We start from the raw sequence: 22,922 nt of genomic DNA on the forward strand, positions 1-22,922 counted from the left end.
GAGTAGTATTACTTGCCCTTTGACACCATTAAAATGGTTTTATGGTATCTCAAAACCGTTCAAAGGAAAAACAGTGCACAGCAGGTCGTTGTTAATTATTTTAAACATTTATTAAGCACCAAGGGTATACTGCTAGATAAGACATTAAAATATTAATTTAGTGTCCCTGCCATCAGGCTTACAATCTAAAAGAAGTCACATATTTAGGTATATTATTAGCCTGTTTTACACTTTCTTCCACTTGGAAAGAGCTATTTTAGCAAATAGGTAAGGCAACACAATGTCTTATTTCAAATATAGTGTTAACAGTCAATTTTCCTTTTATCCTTAACATGTTCCCCCTACATATTTGGCTTATTTCTAAGAGAAACTGCACCTACTCATATGTAAGAGCCATGGTTTGTTTCATAACATTTAATTTCTCACATGGAGGACTTTAAATGTTAAGACAAAGATGCAGAACAGATGACTGTGGTGTCCTACAAATTGTGAACCTTAGCTAGCACCTTACTAACCTGACAAGAATCCTTGTGGTTAGAACAAGTGCTATGTACAAAAGTTGTCAGGCAGCTTGTCTCTGGCATTCCCTTCCCTAAGAACTTTCTCCCCTCCCTGACAGTCTCTTGCTCTCACACTACCAGCAGCTTTAATACTTTCCTCCATGAAAGACCTAGCATGTGATGAGCAAATATACATCACGGAGTTAAGGGATATTAGCGCTCTCAAGTAGTCTGCATTTTAAACGAGGACTGGCGGGAACATCAGTGCTCAACACAAAGAAGTGAATTGTTAACATCGGGATATACTAGTAGGCAAAAACTTATTTTGCCTACTTACGTGTTAGGTATGTCCAGATTAGGTCCATAAAATCTATGGTGCTTTGTTTTTATTTTTTTCTGTCTCTCCTCTGCCAAAGACTTCTGAAGATTTGTGTTGCTCTTCTTAACAACCAGACTAGTTCTGAAAATTCTGTCCAACTTTGTGATGGGTAGTGAAAAAGTATTTCCTAGGTCTTATGTTGCTGGTCATGTCTCAGATGAGAAAGGCACAGTTTTGAGGAACACTAATCTAAGGTTTGATGGCAAAAATTATTTTTTTTTTGCATCTGTAGACCCTATAACTTGCAAATAACAGGAACCCAATGCATACTGGTTGAAGGAATACATTTAACTTTAAACTACATACTGAGTCTACACTTTACATGAGGCTGACTTCTTTGGGCTACCATAATGTTAAAACACTGAAAACAAAAACCCATGTAATTTGCTACAGCAAGTTTGAAATCATCACCAAAATTTAGCTCAATGAAAGTTATCTGGGAAACAACTATTAATTCAAAGTATTCAAGGGCAGCCAAGTCATTCAAGAGATGGAAAAATCATAAAAAAAATTTCAACAACATTTTGGCAAACTGTTTTTTCCCCCTAGAATTCATTTTGAGCACTTCATCTGATGACAGGAATGGCAGTATTTAAAAAAATGTTTCTAGAATTGCATTTCTATTATGTAGCAAATCCATATGGAAAATGAGGTTGAGAAACCACTGGGTATCTTTTATTCTGGAGCTAAAATTGCCCTTTTCAAAAATGCCTCTGACCAATCTAAGGTCACTTCTACCTCATTTCTGTAAAAAAAAAAAAAAAAAAGACTCTAACTGGATAATGAAACTGAAATAGAAATTCTGAAGCATAATATATACATCTCTCACTTTCTGAAAGACAACAAATAGTAAATTCCATGAGCTTTAGCTGGCAACATATTAAAAAAAACACACATATTTAAGGCTATGGTAAAGGAATTTGGGTTTCCTAGTCTAATTAAATTCACTTGTTTTTTTATTTGGTATTATACCAAGCAGCAAGAACTTGTGATTAAAAGATGCAATTTTCTAAGGCAAAGTGGGTTTGATTGTTTATAAAGCATAGCTATTAGAGAGAATATTAAAAGAAGTCTGACCGATACAGATACATACATTCACTGTTTTTAAAAGTGTCAACATTCCAAGATTACATAAAGTTGAGTTTTATGTCCTATTCTAAGACTATAGCTTTAACATTAAGCCTAGAAGCATAATAAGAATGCTTGCTTTAAGACATTAAAAAAAATACTTCATATGTCCAATATAGCTAAAGAATAATGTATTTTCAAATACCTGGTATAAATTCTCTGCACAAAAAAAAGAAATTTTTAAAAATGCATACGTATTTGCTAGATATCCTAACTACTATGTTATGTATCTGAATGAAGGACTAAGATTCATAAAGAATAAAAGTAAAATACAAAACCATGCAGGATAATTATTGCATTTAACAGAAAAATAGCAAAATTCAAGTAGTTGTGAATAAACTTGTTTCCTGTCTTAGTAACCTGAAAGTTAAGATCTTTAATCTGATGCACAAAAAATGTTTAAGATTTGCTTGTTAATTTTTGCTCAAATGGCAGTAATTTTCTTTTGGCTCTGATTCAAAATTATTCTACAATTTGGTAGCTGAATCATCCAAAAGCTAAGACTTTCATAAAAATAAGTTAGGTTTTTTTTTTTGCCTGAATTAATTTAATCATATGAAACTCGCTATGCAAGTATAGTTTATATATCTACAAATGAATTTGTGAGAGGGCAAATAGAGAATTTCAGCTATGTTCTAAATAAGGCCATACAAAAGTTATAGTTCTTCAAGGAGAAAGAAGAGCAGTATAACACCATTGTGAAGCTATTTGTGTACAGAAGCTTTTAAATCCTCACTCTTATGGGATAAAACTTGTAGGAGGGTGAATGAAATCAAGTAACATGTGTAACATTTCCTAATCTTTGCATATGAAGGAAGAAATTTAAAAAACAAACAAAATATAGTTATTTTCTCCCCAAGGTTTCAGCCAATTTCTTAAGTCTTTTCTTCAGTTCTAAGGGAAACTTCTCGTAGCATTTCTTACAGACAGGCTTCATGTCAAACTCCACAAATTTATTCCTAAAAGTGTTTTTTAAAAGGGTGGGGGGAGGGGAGAAGAAGAAGATACATTAGTGGAAATATTTCAAACATGACAGCTCAAATAATATGAAGTGATTTTATTGAGGCAAATTAACATATCATGATAAACTTCCTCTGTAAAAAAAAGACTAAAGTCTTACTCCCTGTCACTGTGGCAGAAGAAACACTTACCCTGGTCTATCATTGATAGTTTTATTATGTTAATGTACATCTGGGTGTTCACATTTAAATTTGCCATTTCTTGGCAGTGAAAAAAATTGTACAAGCTCGCCTTGCTTTAAAAAAAGCTGTGTTCCTGAAACATCGACCTAAATCTAATTTTTGTCATTTTAATTGTTTTAAATGAACTATTAGGGAGCTCTCTATTTAACGGAACTTTTTTAGTGAATCCTTTGGTAAACTAAAGAATCTTTTAGCAATGCTAGTAATTTTATGGGGCCATAAACATATCATTGTGTTACAGGGCTGCTCTTATCACTTCATAACAACACAATATTATGGAAGATTTTAGATTAAGTGCCTTTGAGGATTTTCTCCTTCCCTAGAACAAAATGGGTTTTCCCACAAAATACCTATGTTTTGACCACAAAAAAGTGATAGTGATAAAATGGCTGTTTATACTACAAAAAAAAAATTCATAGAAATTAGAAAGCTTATGAAAATTCTTAAGACACTGCCCCACCTCCAATCCACCATGGCTTATACAGATATATTTATACTGTATACAGATCTTAAATTAATATCAAAGGTCAAACAGCACAACTTTCACTTCATGGTAAAACTTCTCATAAAGAGAAAAAAAGGAAGACTGTGCTACTTCCCCCTCTACTGCCAGAAGGTGGATACCCACAGCATACTCATTTCAAAAAAGCCACCTCAATGATTTGCTAGTTTTGCCATCTAGGGTCAGGAGTTTGAAATTAAATAGGGTGAATATGTAACTCCTTAACGTTATCTAACTCTCTGAAATTCAGTCAACAAGTATTTAATGAGTAAGCTTAGAAAAGCTCATATTAAAAAAAGGAAGAGAAAAATGGATGAAATACTACAGATTTCAAAAATTTATATTTTAAGTAGTAATTTTTAAATAACATAACAGCAGCACTAAATTAGACTGTGAGCCTCAACAGAAGTTTAACAGCTGAGCAATTTTGTCATTAAATTATTAACAATTTGCCCTTAGAAAAAAGATACTTTGTTTTTTTACATCAATGTGGAAATTAGTTTTTGGATCTTGCTCTAAAGAGGTTCTCCTTTTATGGACAATTCAAAGAAGGGCTATTTTCAATTGGAATAAAATACAGCTAGGTTTCATCAGTACAAATAATGAATCTCCTGAAGTGGAGGTGTGCGTTCAAATTTGCACTATTTGAAGTTATAATTACATAAAATATGGTCACTGGTTCCAACCTAATGGAAAGATACAGTGTGAATTTGAATAATGTTATCACTTCAGAGGGATTCATTATTTGTACTAATAGGGACCTAGCTGTACTCAAATATTTCAGATAAGTAGTTTCACATAAGATATCTTGTTTGATTGTATTTATATCCCCAGCACGTAGCACAGTACCTCCCACATAATAATTGCTTAATAGATACTTTTTCTTTCATTCATTCAAATATCACTATTAGATGATGTATTTTCTGCCAAAGTCATCCTATCACTAAAAGTACTGAAAAATGCTATTCCTTTTAACGAAGTTAGACATTATCACTACTTTCTAGAAAGCTTCTTGATAAACTGTTCATATTCTTCTGTTTATTACTAAGTTAGAGTCCCTGTCTGGAAAGCTAAGCTTAGAAAAGAAATACAAAATATTGTTATGATAAAGTAAGTTTTAAAAAGCTTAGAACACAGGTAAGGATAGAAGAAATAGGAAAAGCATGCTTGCTGTGCAATAGGATATAAGAGGATGAAATACTGCTGTCTGAATTCTGGAATTAAATCTACTTTGTAATTGTCCATAAAAATATTTTTAAAATGGTAGTGTCAAGATAATTTATAGGCAAATAGACATACTAAAGATTTTTTTTTTAATGATAAAGCCTTGAATAGATAAATAGGACAGAGTCTACCAGAGAGGTGAACGTACTGAAAGGGTTTTTAAAGCAAGGAATAGTTTTAGATCTACATATGTATATATCTATATCTATATCCATATCTCTATATATATGTATATATCTATATATATGAAATTCTTGAATGACTACATGTTTAATACTCTTAAGTATTTTGGTATAATAAGAATACAATTCACATATAAACAATTTTAAAACAGTAAACCAAGGGCTAGAAATCAGTAAGTCAAGATACATCAAATTAAAATTCACCTACATGTATGTGAGGCACTGTGTTAAGTATTAGGAATGCCAAGACAGGATCTAGACCCTGTTCTCACTAAATATGCAATCTAATTGGGGGTAACAGAATAAGGGGGAGGCCTCTCAAAGGAAGTATCAACTGACTTATAGTTGTTAATAAGGCAAGACTTCCAAAGACCAAGAAGGCACTGAGGTGGTGGGAAGAGAGGAGAATAGGCATTTTAGGCATAGTTGGGTAACAGAAGCAAAGGTATGAAGACTGAACAGAACTGGATAAGAATGAGGAATAAACAGTAGTCCACTTCATCTGGAATGGAGCGTAGCTGAAGGCGAGTAATATGATAAGTCTGAAAGGGTAAGAGCCACATTGGATAGTTTTGAATGCCATGAGATTAGTTTATGTTTTATCTATCAGGCAATGGCAGGCCAAGTTACTATGGGCCGTGGAGTAGTAAAGATTAAAAAAAAAAAAGGAATAAAGTAAAAATATTTGAACCAGATTGTGAAGGATGGTTTAAAAGACTGGATAGAATGGGGACCTAAGGACCAATTTGGATGTTATTAAAATAGTCAAGTTAAGAGGTCTGAGGTTATAGGAATGGATGAATGTGGGACATATTGCCAGGGTAAAACTGACAAGACTTCGCAAATGAGTGACTGTGAGTTAGAGAGAAGAGTCAAAGGTGATTCTTTTTTTTCCTTTCCTTTTTTTTGGAGGGGGGAAGGCAGGGCAATTGGGGTTAAGTGACTTGCCCAAGGTCACAGAGCTAGTATGTCAAATGTCTGAGGCCAGATTTGAACTCAGGTCCTCCTAATTCCAGGGCCGGTGCTCTACTCACTGTGCCACCTAGCTGCCCCCAAAAGTGATTCTAAGGTTATGAGCCAGGAAAGACTGGGTAGAGGGTAGTGCTGTCAATACCAACTGAGAATTTAGGAGAAAGGGCAGGTTTGGAGGGGAAAACGAGCTCAATTCCGGTGGGACGTAAAAGGGCGATGGTCACTTGGCAGATGGGTACGAGAGAAATACTAGAGGATGGTTACAAATCTTCACAAAAGCTGTGGATTCCAATGCATTTACTGGGGAAAGAGAATAAAGGATGCAGAAAGCATGTCAAGGAAGAAAAACTTCAGGGGTGGAAGGAGCCCACAAAAGAGATGAAGAGAGGTCAGGGAGACTGCGAGAACTTGGTTACAGAAAGCAGGGGAAAGGATGGTAGAGATCAACAACATAAATACGACAAAAAGGGGCAGCTAGGTGGCGCGGCGAGTACTTACTACCTGTGTGACCTTGGGCAAATCACTTAACCCCAACTGCCCCCTCCAAAAAAAAATTACAAAAGATAACAATAGTGTATTTAGTGATAAGAAGGTCTTAGTGACCTTACGCAGCAATTTTTCAGTAGAGTGGTAGGCCAGGAAGCCCAATTACAAGGGGCTGAGTAATAAGTGAGTGGCAAGGAAGTGGAGGCAATATTCTGGAAGTGAGTAAGATGAAAGAATAGAGTACCACGAACGGGAGATGGGGGGCATGGCTGGGGGAGGGTGGCACGGCCAACATAAGGGTTTTCTTGTTTTTAGACTGGGGAGACTTGAACATGTTTATAGGCTAAATAAAAGGACGCTGGAGGTAATTAGACACGGCGGGGAATATGTATGATTGAGCAAGGCCACAGAGAATGAAGGGGTCCAGATTCAGGACACAGCTAGAGAAAGAGGTTAGGTTTGGCAAAGTGAAAGGCTATCATTTTCACCAAGAATGTAGGGAATGAGCAAAGAACAGATAAGGATATGAAGTTTGGAGAGAGAACATTTGTAAAGTGCTTAGCACAATGCCTGGCATGCAATAGGCACTATATAAATGTTAGGTATAATTATTATTAGGTAGAAGAAGAAAGCTTAAGGGAGTCAATATTGAGTGGCCTCAAAGCAACAGATGAGGGCATCTGTTTACAATGAGGGAAATGGGCTGAAAGTTCAAGGCATAATGAGTAAAGAGGAGAGTCAATATGAGACAAGATCACCTTATAGCAGTGAGGACCCAACTGAGTTAATTATAGACTGGAGTGGATCCAAACACAATTTCCTCCAGCAGCATTCAGAGGGTAGGGCCAGAGGAGGAGGCAGGCCATAGGGGTTACTCAAGGGTTGAGGATCACCAAAGCAGAAGCAGAAGAAAGTCAAGTACACATGGGGAAGGAATATTAACAGTTTTCCCACTAAACAAAATCAAAATTTTTCTCCCATAAATCCATTTATTTTCAGGCAACTGGCTGATTCATTGGTTAGAATGCTGGGCCTGGAGTCAGGACGACCCAAGTTCAAATCTGGTCTCAGTCACTTAACTGTGTGACACTGGCGAAGTCACTTAACTTCTGTCTGCCTTGCTTTCCTCATCTATAAAATAGAGACAGGAGTGGCATGTACCTTGAAGGGTTTTTGACATAATATCTGTAAACTGCTTTGCAAACCTTGAAGTGCTACTATTATACTAGTATTATTTTAGATACTGACATCTAGTTAAAATAAAGAGTTTAAAAGGAAAACTATCGATCTTGAAAAAAAAAACATATTTAACACAGGATTAGTTTAATCATGGATGTGTCTGAAAGGCTTTCCAGCTTTATAAGTAATCTAACTGGCAGACTCCAGATGCACGCATGATAATTACCAGTATTTCAACCTCTTTGATGGTCACAAACACATGCAAGAGAGACAGAGAGAGAAATGAGAAAAGAAAAGAAAAGAAAAAGTTCCTGAAGCACTAACCAAAGGAGAAAGTACTGGAAATGCTGAAAGAAGGGATAGAAAAGTTTACAAACAGACTGGCTTTTTCTTTTTCTGCTTGTCTTTATCCTTCGCTTCCTTCTCCCGTTTGGCAAGTCGCCGCTTAAATTCTTCCGGCATTTTCTCGTAACAGTGTTTGCAGACTGGTTTTAGATCAATTTCAATAAACTTATCCCTTTGAGCAGAACAAAGAAGAGACAGGGGAAAGAACACAGGAAAGTTAAGGAAAGAATCTTTGATTTTAGGAGCCCCGGACAGAATGGATAAATAAGTCAAATCATAGGATGAGTTTCTTTGAAATTCTACATGTACTTTCTTTACCTCTCATTTTTTTTTCACTTCTACAAGTCCACACGGACTCAAATCACAGAACTTACTTGAGAGTTAACTTAGTGTTGCAAGTAGAGCAGGCAAAACAGCTCACACACCAGGCCTTATTCAGGGCTGAAACAACTAGAAAAAGAAGAAGCAGAGTTTGTCAGTAGTCACGAGGTTGCTGGTAATGAGTCAAAAATATCTAAAATTCATTCATTTAAAAGGCAGATAAAACTATTTCATTCCTTTGCCTTGGATCAGCAGCCACCAGCAATGCCAGTGGGAGCATTGACCAAGCCAAAAAGCCCACCTTGTTATAAAGATTTAAACTAAGTGGTGTCTCCTCCAAATAAAGAATAAAACAAAACCTCCCACAAATTTAACCTAATTGCTCCAAACTGGGTACTGTCTATCTTCCTGGCTGAGAAACAGAACAAAACTTAAGAGTGATTCTTGCCGTTTTTAATGACTTTTTTCTTAAAGAAAAAAAAAAAAGACTGGTTGCAAAACTAATATTTGACATCAGTACAACTAATTAAACATGCTTGGAAACTATTTACATTTAAATAAATCTCAACACAAATTATCTTACAATTTTTTAGTTACTCCCTATCAACTTCCATCAGGATTTTGTGTCCATTCTTTTTTCTCTTCTATGGTTTTAGTCAGTATGTGTCATATTCTTTTGTCTTTTCATTATTTCATAAAAGTCTTTCTAGATTTTTGTAATCCTCTTATTTGCCTTCAGTGTACTATAGTACTCCAGTACATTATAGCACCACAATTTATTTAACACCCCCCAATACACACACACCCCCTTTTTCCACTGGTAAACTACTCACTTTTTCTACCTGCTAAGATGTTTTGTACAGGAAAGAGTTAAGGGGTTGTGACTTCCATAGGCTTTATTTATTGCTTGTCTTCTGAACAGTAATCCTTTGCCAATTGCATGGGGGCAGTGTGTTTGAGAAAGTATTTCCTGAGTGAGGAGATATCTGCCGAGAACCATAAAGCGTGCCGGCAACAAGCACATTCAAAACTTGCATCCAGGATGTTGCTGGTAGAACTATGCTTAACAACCATTTCCAAACACAGCTGTTTCCTTTCTGTTCCAGTCAATTAGAACTACCCGATTACCAAGGTACGAGAGTGATAAGAACTACAGAAATGCTTCTCGGTGTCCGTGCCAGGGTATCAGCATCTGCAGGGTTAGGGCTGTTTTCCCAAACAACCTCAGGAGCTGAAGTTGTTCCTTATAAACATATGCCCTTAGCCTTCATGGTTTATAATAACAGCTAATATATACTAAAATAAAACCAGGTCCCTCTCCCCTGTGTATTAGCAGACCATGTGTAACAATGGTTCTCACACTACTCACTGTCATATCAATGACACATCTGGTGGGAGGGAACATTTGTGACAAGGAGAAGCAGAGGATGAAGTGCTATGTCATCCTGGAGTCCTTTAAAATTCCTAGTTGCCCACAGTCTAATTCTTTGGGAATTATGATAATTGGCTGAAATAAATATGATGCTGCATTTAGAATTTGCTTCTTTAGCCATTAGCCTCACATAAGATATGAAATAACTATTCTAAGCTCAAGGTGTTGAGTGTCTTTCCTTTTTTTGGTAATAAATCTGACTGCTGACAGTGTCAGAGCCTCACACCATAATGATAGAAAGACAAGTGATTATCTATAAGTAATGAAAGGCAAAGTCCTTCCTTGTGATTTTCTACATGTTTTATATTATAGTGACATCTTATGCAGTCTAAACAGAGGCTTACCATCCCCCTCGATGACACGATTACAGTGGAAACAAACATCGCCAAATAGCTGTGAATGGGGGGAAAAAAGGAAAGTTTAATTTAACTTCACTGGCAATATAAAATGAACCATTCCACATCTCTTTTATGCTTAGAAACAAAAATAGAAAAAATGGAAAAAAAAAATATTGGGTGCCCAGAACCACTAAAAATTACTTTTCAGATTAGCAAATCCAATCACCCACAGTAGGAAGGTGGCAAAAAAAGAATAACTTGCTTTTCTTTATGTTGAAAAAAAAACCCTACTCCTATAATAATGCATTCAATTTTTTTATTAATAGCTTCAGTTTTTTATATCATCTTCATCTGCGAATATATCTTTATTCCCTCCCCTACTAGGGAACCATGCCTTGTAATAAAGAATAAAAGAGAGAGACAAAGGCCTGCTAAGTAAGATTAAACAACACAATAACTGAATCACACAGTTTTGTTCCATACCCATAGTCTCCAACTTCTTCCAAGAAAGGAAGGAGGTCACTTTTATATTTTTTTTTGAAAAAAAAGCCTTAGAACTCATAATAACAAGCAAATCTGGTAAAAAAAAAAATAAACATAACAATCACCTGATTGTAGTGAGTTTCACAATATGCCAGGCCCTTCCTTTCATAATGACGATGCCCAAGAAATGGCTTCTCACACTTGGCACAGACAAAATGCTGCAAAGAAATTGTATAGATCGTTTCTGAGTTGCCTTGTTTTTACTTTAACAGTGACACTTGAATTTTGGAGCGCTGAAACACAAAAATCTACATGTGATAAAACGGCCATTTCTTTTCAACCACTGAGCAAATTCTAAACTCTGCCCTCTAGGAACCTGGAACAGGCTGCTTTGGAACATGACCTACTCAAATGCAAATTCAAAAAAGGGATGGAGATTTTGTTTTTTGCTGCAGATATAGGAGAGCACTAGTGATGTGGAGGACACATATCAGAAAGAACCACGGTAGAAATCTGATACTCAAAAGATACTCTGTACAAAGTTTTCCAACAGTTTTTGGTTGTCATACTGTATCCTTACCCCAATTCAGTAAATTTTCCCATTACCCTCTATTCAAAATGAAAGGAAATGGATTCTGTTGTTTACCATGCATATGCGTGTGTGTATGTGTATGTGTGTGTGTGTATTATATATATATATATTATATATATACAAATATATACACATACATATATACATACACACACATATATACATACAGAATAAAACATGTTAATTTTTCATAAAGAAAATTTTATTTAGTACAAAACTTTTTTTGTAACATAAAGTTGTTAGATGTTTATCAGAACATAGTGAAATAAATTAGTAAGCCCCTTAATTAGGCTTGTCAGCTAACAGCATTATTTTTTGTGTAGTTTCTGAAAGAGATACCTGCAAATCATGTTTAGTCTCCAATTTCTTTCTTCCTTTGGATTTAATTGAGACTAAAACTGAGATTCAGAGATAAGTTGTTATAAACATGCCTTTGTAAGCATCTTTGGTAAGAATGAGATAGGCCTGGAGAACAGTACAACAATTCTGTGACTTCGTTGACGAGAAATCAATTCAGATTTTTGGATTATGTGGGAAATCAATTAGCTTGTCTTTCACCAAGTCGCTGCCACTGGAATTATGCATCCAAACCTCTTTCATTTGGTTTTTGTCAGGAGGAATTATTCCTTCAGTCATCACTTTCAGGTTTTTCAAATGCTCTATAATGCTCCCTCCCTTTCCTACCTCCCCCCCAAACCATTCCCTCTCCATTCCACAAATGTTTTCACTAACTTGACAACATTTGTAATACTTCAGCAGGAGAATATAGTTATTTACAAAATATTACCTATGCTCCCTTGAGAATGTTTCTTGTAAAGTGTGTATACCTCAGGTAGGGAACATCTATTCCCATCACTGAAAGATCTCAAAAGCATTCAGTGACCTCAGAGTTTTACCTCAAGAGGAAATGCTTAATAGTTTTCCGTATTTATTTAAAAATTAAGTAAGAGATGTTCTTGATAATACGGAAAGTCAAAGGAAAAGAGTTATTCTCACAACCAGGTTCTTACCTCCACATGCCACTGCTTGCCCATAGCATTTACAACACGTCCTTCAATAGGCCGTCTGCAGGCTCCACAAATGGGGACCCCCATTTTGTCATGACACGGCAAGCAATATAGTTCTCCTTTCAATTCACGAGCATCAGCAGTCAATTCTTTCCTGTCACCAAGAAAGTTAGCAAAATTAGCATACATTCAAGTTACAAGAAAAAAACAAGCAATATTTTTTACTTAATGCATTCTCTGAAATAATTTTATTTTTAAGGACATCATTAGAAAGTCTATCTGTCTCTCTCTCTTTCTCTCCTCCTCCCTCCTCTTTCTATGGTTTCTATTCTCTTAAAACACAAAGACTAAGAGAGAACCAGGGATCACAGTAGTCTAACAGATTTGGGCTCTTCAATTCTTGTCAAAACCATCCAGGTTGGGTTACACTATGGCAGAAAATCACTTAAGAAAACATAGTATGGACAAACTGCAGGGGAAGTCAGATATGTGCTACCATGTTAACAATCATATTTATCTTTTTTCCTGTCATGAGATTTCATTTTATTCTAACTAGATGCTCTCATCTTCTAGGTTCTAAATGTTATAGTCACCATTGCTAAGAGCAGTCTCAATGCCACTATCAAGGCTGAGGGAGTTTTTTCCTTTTTCTTTATTAGCAAAAATCTATTTTCTCTCCCTTCTACTGCTCCCCTCTCAAAAGAAAAAAGACAAACAAATCCTTCATAACAAACATGCACTGTTAACCAAAACAAATTGAGGGAGTCTTTCAAAAGTAAGCTGGGGACCAATTTTATTTAATACTAATTATACATAATATAATGTTGCTATGAAGAATAGCCATCTCTCTGTTATACATAAGGTCGTGTGAAATGGGAAGAACTTGATGAAACCTAAAGAAAATGTTTAAAACTTCCTTTCTGAGTCATTTGCTTTCCTTCTGTTTCATTCCACCATCTGCCAGGGCTGCTCAAATAAATCAAAAGGCATGATTTGAGTTTCATTTCCACTTGATATTCTCTATGCAATAATACTCACTACTCTAATGAAGGTGTTAAAGGAAATTAAATGGCCAGTGGGTCACAAGAATGAGATCAGATGATTCGTGAGCTAGATGATTAAGTCTCTGAAAACTTTCAAGTTGATAACAACATAAAAGGATTTTATTTTGACCTTTTGACTCCCTCCCCTCTACCCCAACTCCTGACAATACAGCAGAGAGAGCAGGGGCATTCTTCCTTTCTTGATAGCTGATTTGTAGACAATGCATACCTCATAACATTTAAAGGTAGAGGGTTTTTTTTTTAAGGCAGAAAATTGCATTCTTTTAAAATTGAAATCTAACCAAATTAAACCAGCCTGATGTAATTTTAAAATTGAAATCTAACCAAATTAAACCAGCCTGATGTAAATAAATAAACAAATAAACAAATAAACGAATAAAATAAAATAAAATATTTTACCCGCAGTTGGCACAGTTGAAATGATCCGGATGGTAAGGGTCATTCTTGAATATGAGAGGCTGCTCATCAATGATGGCGTGGCACTTTTGGCAAATATACTTCCCAAGGCCCCTGGCTTTCTCACGATTATGACAAGGACGACAAAGATGCCTAAAAAGGACCAAAAAGGAAGACCAAATCCAGTAAGTTTGTTTATTTGGAATGTTATGTGCTGAAATTAGGAAAACGACTTTAAGGATTTCCCCAATGACCTAGAAAAATAAAAAAAGAACTTTTTAAGGGAAACCCAAGTTTCAGACAGGAAAAAATAAACCCAAATCCAAAGCGAGTTCATCTTTGGCCACCAGGGGGCCTAAACATTTAACTAGATGGAAGGATCATAGAACCATTGATTTACCTGGAAGAGACCTAAGGGGACACTGAGTCCAGCCCCTTCATTTTACAGATAAGGAAACTGAGGCCAATAGAGCTTAAGTGACTTGCCCAAGGCTGCAGCTATATTAAGTGGCAGAGATGGGATCCCAACTCAGACATTCTGATTCCAAAGCCCCCCCCGCCCCACCTCTTTTCACTGTACCATGAAAGGCTGAAGGGGAGGGTAAGGGGTGGTGGTAAAATAAAAGGAACACTTCTTAGTATTTATGTCTGTGAATGACAACAACAAAAATACTCATATCACCACATATAATAATTTAAAACTTACTGTTAGATGGAGGTGATCATGTGTTGATAAAAAAAAAAACTTGTTTAAAAAAAACCCCTAGTACAGTTTTACACACACACCCACACACACACAGAGGATATATACACTTACACATACACATATAAATATATGTACAGACACACACATATTTGTACTAAATGGTGGCCTCCTCTAGTGTGGGGTGGGGACGGAGGGAGGGAGACAGCTCAGAACTTAAAATGCTAAAAAAAAATTAAATGAATTAAACAAAAAAAGGCTTACTGATACCTTTGGAAATAGCCATTTCCTGAAATGCCTTGCTCACTGAAAGCTCTCTCATATGAAAAACAGTTGAGCAAAACCAACCAAACAGTAGCTGTCTTAACAACGTGTGCAACGTTCTGCACGTGCAGTTCCCCACGTCTTTACAAACAGGAGGGAAGAAAGTTTCTCATCATCTGTTAATTAGACCAAGACCTGACCATGTGTTTTGCAGGTTTTGGAAAGAGCACATTCCAGCACATCCTGCCCAGCTGAGAGTGAGTGGAGGAAATGCATAAGCTGAGGGACTGAAGTTTGATCACAGCCAATGCAGGAAGATCGTCCATGACGGCAAGGACAAGGCACTGGGATCTGGCCCTGGAAGCAGTACTTACATGAGTGAAATCTTTGGAAAGATTTAAGTACCGAGGTAGGGTAGAGGAGGACCGAGCAATGGCTTTTCCCAGAAGGAATCAATTTTAAAACTGCAAAGAGTTTGATTCAGACAGTATTAGCCATAATAATGCAAAGAGTTGTGGCAATAGGAGCATGCCAATTAAAAGTGCTCTTTGGGAATGTTATACAAATAACAGAAGTCTAAAAGACAGAAGTAAATGTCGCAGTGTAAGCTTCTTGCCTGATACCACACGATCTAGTCAGTAAGCTGCCAGGTCCTTTTCTGAATTCAATGCAATTCAACAAACATTTATTAAGCAGCCAGTCTGTGCAGTGGAAAGAGCACTGGACCTGGCATTAGGAAGACCCAAGTTCAAATCCAGACACTTACTAGCTGTGTGACCCTGGGCAAGTCATTTGACTTTTGTCTGCTAAAATTTCCTCAACTGTAAAATGGGGATAATGATGATGATGATGATGATATAAACAGCACCTACATCTAATTGATGTGAAGATTAAATGAGTTATTTGTAAAGTACTTAGCACGGTGGCTGGTACTTAGTAGGTACCCCATAAATGCTTATTTGCTTTTTTCCCCCAAAACTACTGAGACCCTAGGAATACACATTCCTATATCACCTAATAATAAAAATATGAATAGCACCTATATCTAATTGTTGTGAGGATTAAATAAGTTATCTGTAAAGCACTTAGCACAGTCGCTGATACTTAGTAGGTACCCCATAAATATTAGGGTCTCAGTAGCATCCTGGAGCCCCTCCCTAGCAAATGAATGGGACAGGGCGACTTCAGTCAACATAGTGAGTTCACTCACTTGGACCTCATTTGTATTCAGATTTTGAGAATTGGCCCCTAAAAAGTCCTGGGCAGGGAGGAGGGGGAAGGAATCAACACACATTACTCTTGTGATAATGACTTTCTGGAATCACAGTTTTTGTTTAACATGAGTACAGTCTGACCCTACCTCCCAGCATTCTTGACAAACCCGATGTCTGCTAGGACTTGCTGGCAGAGATCACAGCAGAAGCATCCGGGGTGCCAGCTGTTGTTCATGGCTTTAATAACTCGACCAATGATAAATTCACCTGTGAGGAAATAAAATACCAGGCTGCTTAAAAGGGTATCTTTTATCCTTCAAAGGTGCTACTGCTGAAGACAACAAGGAAAAATTCTAGAAGAGTTTCTTTCTTTATTAATGATGACTGTGTTTGTATGTGTGTGCAGAAGTGTGTGTGAAATAAGAGTAAACAACTATGACCGAGAGAATTTTCTACATGAGCTTCCTAATGGTGCTTGTTATTCTCGAGCCCTAGTTTTATGATTTCACCTTTTCACCTTTCAGTTGCTGCCACTGTTCTCCTTTGTTCTCAAAGAGGACCGATGACGTCACGAGGGTGATGTCTTGACTTGTGAATGAACAGGATGTAAGGGAGGCAAAACTGCACAAAGTCATCAGCCTCACACATTCCTCAAAGTCATCAAAGTCCAGTGGAAAGGCAAAGGTCAAGATGACTGGCAATGGCCTAGGATGAAGTGGGTGACCTTGGCCTTTCTAGGTCAAGGTCCTTCCCTATTTCTGAATCTAGTTTTTCTTTTACTATACAATGGCTTTTCTTCTATTTGCCTCTATTGTTGCTATTAAGGAACAGCATGAATTATTGAAATCCACAGATACCTTAAATCCTCCTTTTGAGCCCATAGTTAATTTCTTTTGCCACCAAATCTTTGCTAAGGTTCATATACTGGTGGTTCCAGTTTCCCTGTACAAATTCTGGTGGAGGGGCTAAGTTGCTAAAAGGCCTGCAAAGGGAAAAAAGGACATGCAAAAGACTTGGCTAACCTATGTCTTCCTCCTTTGGTTTCATTTCCTTTTTTTCTTTACATGGAACCAGAAAGCAAAGGCTTGCCAGTTACTAGGCTGCAGAAGTGTGTGAAAAGTATATTTCTCAGTTACCTAACAGAGGGCTGAGTGAACTGCAATCCATTTGTGAACATTCTGAAAGCCTCGAGCCCTCATGAAATAAATTCAGTTTGAGGTGTGTATGTTTCTTTTGATGCCCCCAAAGTTATTTACCCTCCTGCAGACATTTTGAGAGGTTCACTAAGTACCCTGAAGTTGTTTGGCAGGTTTAATGGAGACTATTTTAGTTTACACTTTTTAATCCAGTTTTGTTGACTTGTTTATATGAGGAGGAAGTCTAAAGAAAATTCAACATCTCGTTTAGGTGCTATGACTTACCACACTGGTGACAGCATGGGGCAAAAAGCATCTGAAAATCATGTTCACAGTACTTCCTTCCTTCAAACTACAAGAAAAATATATATGAGTTAATGTGTTGGGCACCCACAGGGCATAAATGGTACAATGCTATGAAGAAATACAGAAAAAGAGTTACTAACCAAAAATCCTGCCCTACAAGTTTACAAATTCACTTGAGATAAAACAAACACACTGCTGAAGTACAGATTCTTTTGTACAATTTGTATATAAATACGTTCAAGAATCAATATACAAATATACGATTTGGTAGAAAGGTCAAATTTAGGCTAAGGCTGAACTTGCACTTCTTGCTTATTTAAGTATGGATTCCTGGAGGCAGCTTCAAGCTGTCAATGGAAAAGCACAGTTTAATGAATGAGACTAACTTTAAGGTGGCTTAGGGTGAGAAAAGACTACTTTAGTCTACCAATAGGAAAAGACATGAAGCGAGGAAACGGCAGAGCAGACTAATGGAAACAGATGTGGAAGTGAAGCTGCTCGTGGGAAGAATGTTATTAGATTGTAGAATTCACAGCCGGAAGGGACCAGAGGTCACCTAGCCCAACTCCCTCATTAGCCAGAGAGGCCCATTTTGCCTACTGAGCTCCTATACACACTTTAAAAGCCAACTCAAATACCACCTCTTTCTTCACAATGTTTTCTCTGATCTCCTTAGCTCAAAATCGCCTTGCCCCTCAGATCCCATGCATCATTTTGGGAAGCCTCCAATACACTTTTTAAATGTTTTCACTCAGTAAAAATCAACCTTCTCTCCTTCCCACTCCATCAGTTGAAAAAGAAAAACAAGCCCCCAATACAAAAACATACACTTAAGCAAAACAAATTTTTGCAGTTGCTGTTCAGTCATTTTCACTTCTGTTCAACTCTTTGTGACCCCATTTAGGGTTTTCTTAGCAAAGACAGTGAAGCAGTTTGCCATTTACTTCTTTAGCTCATTTTACAGATGAAGAAACTGAGGCAAACAGGGTTAAGTGATTTGCCCAGGGTCTGTCTGGGGCTGGATTTGAACTTGGGTCTTCCTGACTCCAGGCCTGGTGCTCTATCCACTGAGCCACCTAGCTGGGTTATGTCCAAAAATGTACATCTCAATCTGCACTCTGAGTCCTTTACTCATATCAGGAGATGGGTTGATGCTCCATGATGAGTCCTATAGAATTAGGGTTGGTCAATGTGTTGATCAGAGTTCCTCAGTCTTTCAGGGTTACTAGTCTTTACAAGGGTGTTATCATTGAATCAATTGTTCTCCCAGTTCTGTCCCCTTCTCTCTGCATCAATTTATATAGGTCTTCCTGGGTTTCTCTGAAACCTTTCTTTCATTATTTCTAATCACACAGCACTTAGTACTGTATCTGGCACATAGCAAGCACTTAATAAACGTTTACTGTGACTGATAGTATTCCATCATGTTCACAGCATTCCCTTACCATCACATCAGCTTCTCAGAATCTCTTATTTCCTTTAAAACTTAGCTTAAAAGCCAACTTCTTTTCTTATCCCCTAAATTAGTCCCCTCCCCCCATTACCTTGCACTTATTTTGTACATAACTTGTAGGTTACCTTTTCATGTACATGTTATTTCCCGATAAAATGTAAACTCCTTGAGGACAGAGACTATGTATTCCTCTAAACTTACTGGAAAAAAAAAAAGCTGTCTATTACCTTTCTACTTTTTCACCATCCACTTTTCACTTAACCTCTGGCAATTTGACTTCTCCTGCCACTACTCTACTGAAGTTGCTCTCTCTTTAAGGTTGCCGAGAACACCCCAATTGTCAAATCCAATGGCTTTTAAACAGTACCCAACCCCCTTATTCTTTCTGCCTGTCATCCTCTCTTACTGGGTTGGCTATTCTCCCTGGGTTTCTGAGCCGCCTCCCCTCTACTGATTCTCTTCTTACCCAATTGCTCCTTTGTACTCTCTCTCCATCCTCTCGAGTTGGGTTGTCATCAAGGATGTCAATCATCCCTCTCCTCTTCTTCTTTGTCTACAATCCCTCCTTTGGCAATCTCAGACACTTACCTGGCTATCCCTCATCTATGTGATAGCTCCCAGATTTGTATCTCCAGTTCTGACTTATCTTCTAAACTTCAGACTCATGTTCCCATCTAATGTACTATCTTTTCTTGCATGTTCCACTGGCGCTTCAAACTCTTCAGGAACCTTATGCTCCACCCAGGATGAGCTCATCACCTGAAATCTTATCATCATGCAGAATGAGTCCCTTTGAATATTCCGTACTTTCCCATCTCCCTCAACTTCCTCTCCCCTCTGATTGGAAGGCTGGAGAGTGGAGTGGTAAACTCCTCCCAAGGCCTTCCTTTAGACAGGTAGAGATCTGGACTTTCCAGCTAATTCTCCACTTGCCATCTGCAACTCTGCTTGGTTTGGACTGCAGGTACCCCCATGTGCCCCTTCCTTTCCATTTCCTTTTCTGCATTTTCTTCCCCCATTAGACTGTAAGCTCCTTGAAGAAAGGGATTATCTTTCTTTTTCTCATATATATCCCCATCATTTAGCACAATGTCAGGCACATAGTAGGTACTTAACAAAAGTTTACTGAATTTCAAAAACTATGGTAATTATGTTCTTCCCCAAACCAGTTCTTTCTTTTGACTGCATCAGAAACCTTGAGGAATCTTTGGCTTTTTTCCTTGATCTTACCTCTGTTCAAAGGTGCAGAGACTTAGAGCTGGAATTATTACGTGTAATAGCATTGGAATATATGTTGGTATTTTATTCCCCTACTAGACCGTAAGCCTCATGAGCGTACAGATCATATCTCATAAAAACTTTGTGGGAAAAGAGTTTTAATAAAGGAGATTAACAAAAGTTTCCTGAGTAACAGAATTTGGGGTTTATATTAGATGGTATGACACTAGGTGAAGTTGTGGTCATAAAGACCAAAAAATCTAGACATTTACTTCTATTTTTTCTGGTCACAAAGTGCACTGAAATGATTAGATCTGCAGATAAACAGTTTTTTTTTAAACCAGAGATATTTCTAACTTGTCTGACATTTCCATTTCTCTCCCTTTCCTGAATGATATCATTCAGGATTAGAGGAAACAAGAGGATGAAGATGGAGGCTGTTTGTGCCAGAAATTTGTGCAAAACAGCTTTCCAATAAATCACTCATCATAAGGGTATCTTTCCTGTTATGAATTTTCAATAGAGAGAAAATGAGGGTAATAACATATATTTAGTTAATCAAAATAACGAAGAGTATCCCTAAATCTCAGAAGATTGACCGAGAAGTAGAATTCTGATGCCTATTTTATGGAAGAAGCAAGCAATGCTAGGCAAGCCATCAATCCCTGGCCACACATTGTCTTTGGCACAAAAAAGGGCAGGCAGTAGGATTCTGGATGTGCCAGTCAGTCTAGTCATCAACTTCGGTGGAAGTGTTATTCCTCATCACTGGGAGCAAGTTCAAACCACCCTGGGATGTCACAAAACCAGGATTAGGGCTCTTCTCTCTCAGTGACTAAATTAGGTCTCATGGGACCTAATGATCACCTCCATGCAGAAGACTCCTGGTAGTATTAATGTAATCAAAGATGTTCCCTACCCATTCAATAGGCCTCAGGTGAGGCTAGGTGGGAAAGCTTGATTATATCTCTGTTTGTAAGTAGGCCTAAAGCCTCTACTTACTCTAGTACACTAGTACCTCTACTAGGTACTAAGCTGACTTGGGCATGAAGCCCTAAGGGGAGTTGCTAAGACCAAAGTCAACGGTATGTGCACTGAGTTCTAGTCAATCATGAATTCAGCCAATCAGAGACCTGAGTTCTAGCCAATCAGATGCCAGCTAGGACTATATATAAAGAGGACACAGAATTGAGAGCCCCAGAATCTGCAGAGAACTACAGGAAAAGAAATTCAGCCTAAGCAGAAGGAGCAGGAACTCGGAGTCTTCGGAGGTGCAGAGAGAGTGCTGAGAGGAGAGTTAGGATTCATGAGTGATTGTTTATAGGAAGGCCCTAGCAGTGGGGAAGGTTACAGGATGACTTGGTTCCTTGCTATAATACTGTGTTATAATTTCCTTGTTGCTACATTGAGGTGGGTTTACTGGTTTTGGAATATAATTACTGCTGTATCGAATTGGGGTTATTGGTCTTGGGATTTTATCCTCTGGAGTCTAAATAAATGTTATACTTCCTCTGCCTTCTACCTAGAGAGTTTTTCATACTTTGCAATTCTGAACCATACAGGTATGTTCATAGTCATCCTCAAGATCATGCACCTTGCCTTACTGATACACTCCTTCATCCACATGTTCAGCCCTTCTTTTTCTCCTGAGCTCCAGTTGTACACCTCCAGTCATCTTGTAGGATTTTGCCACCTGAATGTCCCACTAATACCTCAAAATCATCATCATCACCACCACCACCACCACCACCACCACCACCATCACATCACCATCATCACCACCACCACCACCACCACCATCATCACATCACCATCATCACCACCACCACCACCACCACCATCATCACCACCACCACCACCACCACCACTACCACCACCACCACCATCACCACTAACATATGTAGCACTTATTATGTGCCAGGTATTGTGTACTTTACAATTATCTCATTTGATCCTCACAACAACCTTGGGAAGTAGATGATGTTATTATACCCATTTTACAGATGGGGGAACTTTGGCAAGCAGAAGTTAAATAACTTTCCCAGGATTACAGGGCTGGATTTGAACTCAGGTCTTCCTGACTCCAGGCCTGATGCTTTAACCACTGAGCCAACTAAATGCCCCATGTCTGAAACGTGTCCAAAAAGGAAATCATATTTCCCTACCAGACGGTTCCCCCCCAATATGTAATCAACTCCCCCATTTACAGCATCTCTTACATCTAACCCTTCCTCTCTACTTGCATAGTTCAGGTCCCAGTCACCAATTCTCCTCCAGACCAGTGGTGTCAAATTAAAATAGAAACAAGGGCCACTAAGGATCCCTATATGCTACATATTGACTTACTGACATATTAACATTACATTCTATTGTGTTTTTATTTATTTTGCTAAAATTTTACCAATGACATTTTAATCAAGTTCCCCCAGAGCTTAGAAGTATTGCTGGGGCAACCTGTTTGATACCTCTGATCTAGGCTACTTCAATAGCCTCTCCCCCCTGCTTTTTTTTTTTAAACATTTACTCCAAAAAATTTTGAGTTCCAAATTCTCTCCTTCCCTCTTCAGCCCCTCCCTTACCCATTAAGAAGGTAAGCAATAAGATATCCATTACACATATAAGTCACATAAAACATATTTCCATGTTAGCCATGTTGCAAGAAAAGGGGCCAAAGAATAAGGTGAAAGACTATATGTGCTCCATTCTGCACTCAAAGAGTCCATCAGTTCTCTCTCTGGAGGTAGACAGTATTTTTCTTCATGAGTCCTTTGGAATTGTCTTGGATCACTGTATTGATCAGAGTAGCAAAGTCTTTCACTATTGATCATAGTTACAATATTGCTACTACTGTGTACAATGTTCCGGTTCTGTTCACTTCACTTTGTATCAGTGCATA

The 22,922-nt window shown here is 37.7% G+C and overlaps 1 protein-coding gene across 5 annotated transcripts in view; it reads right to left on the minus strand.

The window, feature by feature from the left end:
* Nucleotides 1-86: 86 nt before the first annotated feature.
* The window catches only part of LIMS1 (LIM zinc finger domain containing 1), a 206,610-nt gene continuing 183,774 nt past the window's right edge, over nucleotides 87-22,922 (minus strand). For 2 of the 5 annotated variants that reach the window (XM_036755123.1, XM_036755119.1), the window contains exons 3-10: nucleotides 17,335-17,401; nucleotides 16,060-16,180; nucleotides 13,736-13,885; nucleotides 12,276-12,426; nucleotides 10,799-10,891; nucleotides 10,197-10,245; nucleotides 8,474-8,549; nucleotides 93-2,966 (exon numbers count right to left, since the gene is read on the minus strand). In XM_036755123.1, coding sequence (XP_036611018.1) covers nucleotides 2,852-2,966; nucleotides 8,474-8,549; nucleotides 10,197-10,245; nucleotides 10,799-10,891; nucleotides 12,276-12,426; nucleotides 13,736-13,885; nucleotides 16,060-16,180; nucleotides 17,335-17,401 — 822 coding nt within the window. In that variant the 3' untranslated portion in view covers nucleotides 93-2,851. Of the gene's footprint in view, nucleotides 2,967-8,078; nucleotides 8,272-8,473; nucleotides 8,550-10,196; nucleotides 10,246-10,798; nucleotides 10,892-12,275; nucleotides 12,427-13,735; nucleotides 13,886-16,059; nucleotides 16,181-17,334; nucleotides 17,402-22,922 lie in introns of all 5 variants that reach the window. The other 3 variants (XM_036755118.1, XM_036755120.1, XM_036755121.1) reach the window with 3 other exon arrangements.

The sequence above is a fragment of the Trichosurus vulpecula genome, chromosome 4 (assembly GCF_011100635.1).
Source record: "Trichosurus vulpecula isolate mTriVul1 chromosome 4, mTriVul1.pri, whole genome shotgun sequence".
In the NCBI taxonomy this organism is placed as follows: domain Eukaryota; kingdom Metazoa; phylum Chordata; class Mammalia; order Diprotodontia; family Phalangeridae; genus Trichosurus; species Trichosurus vulpecula.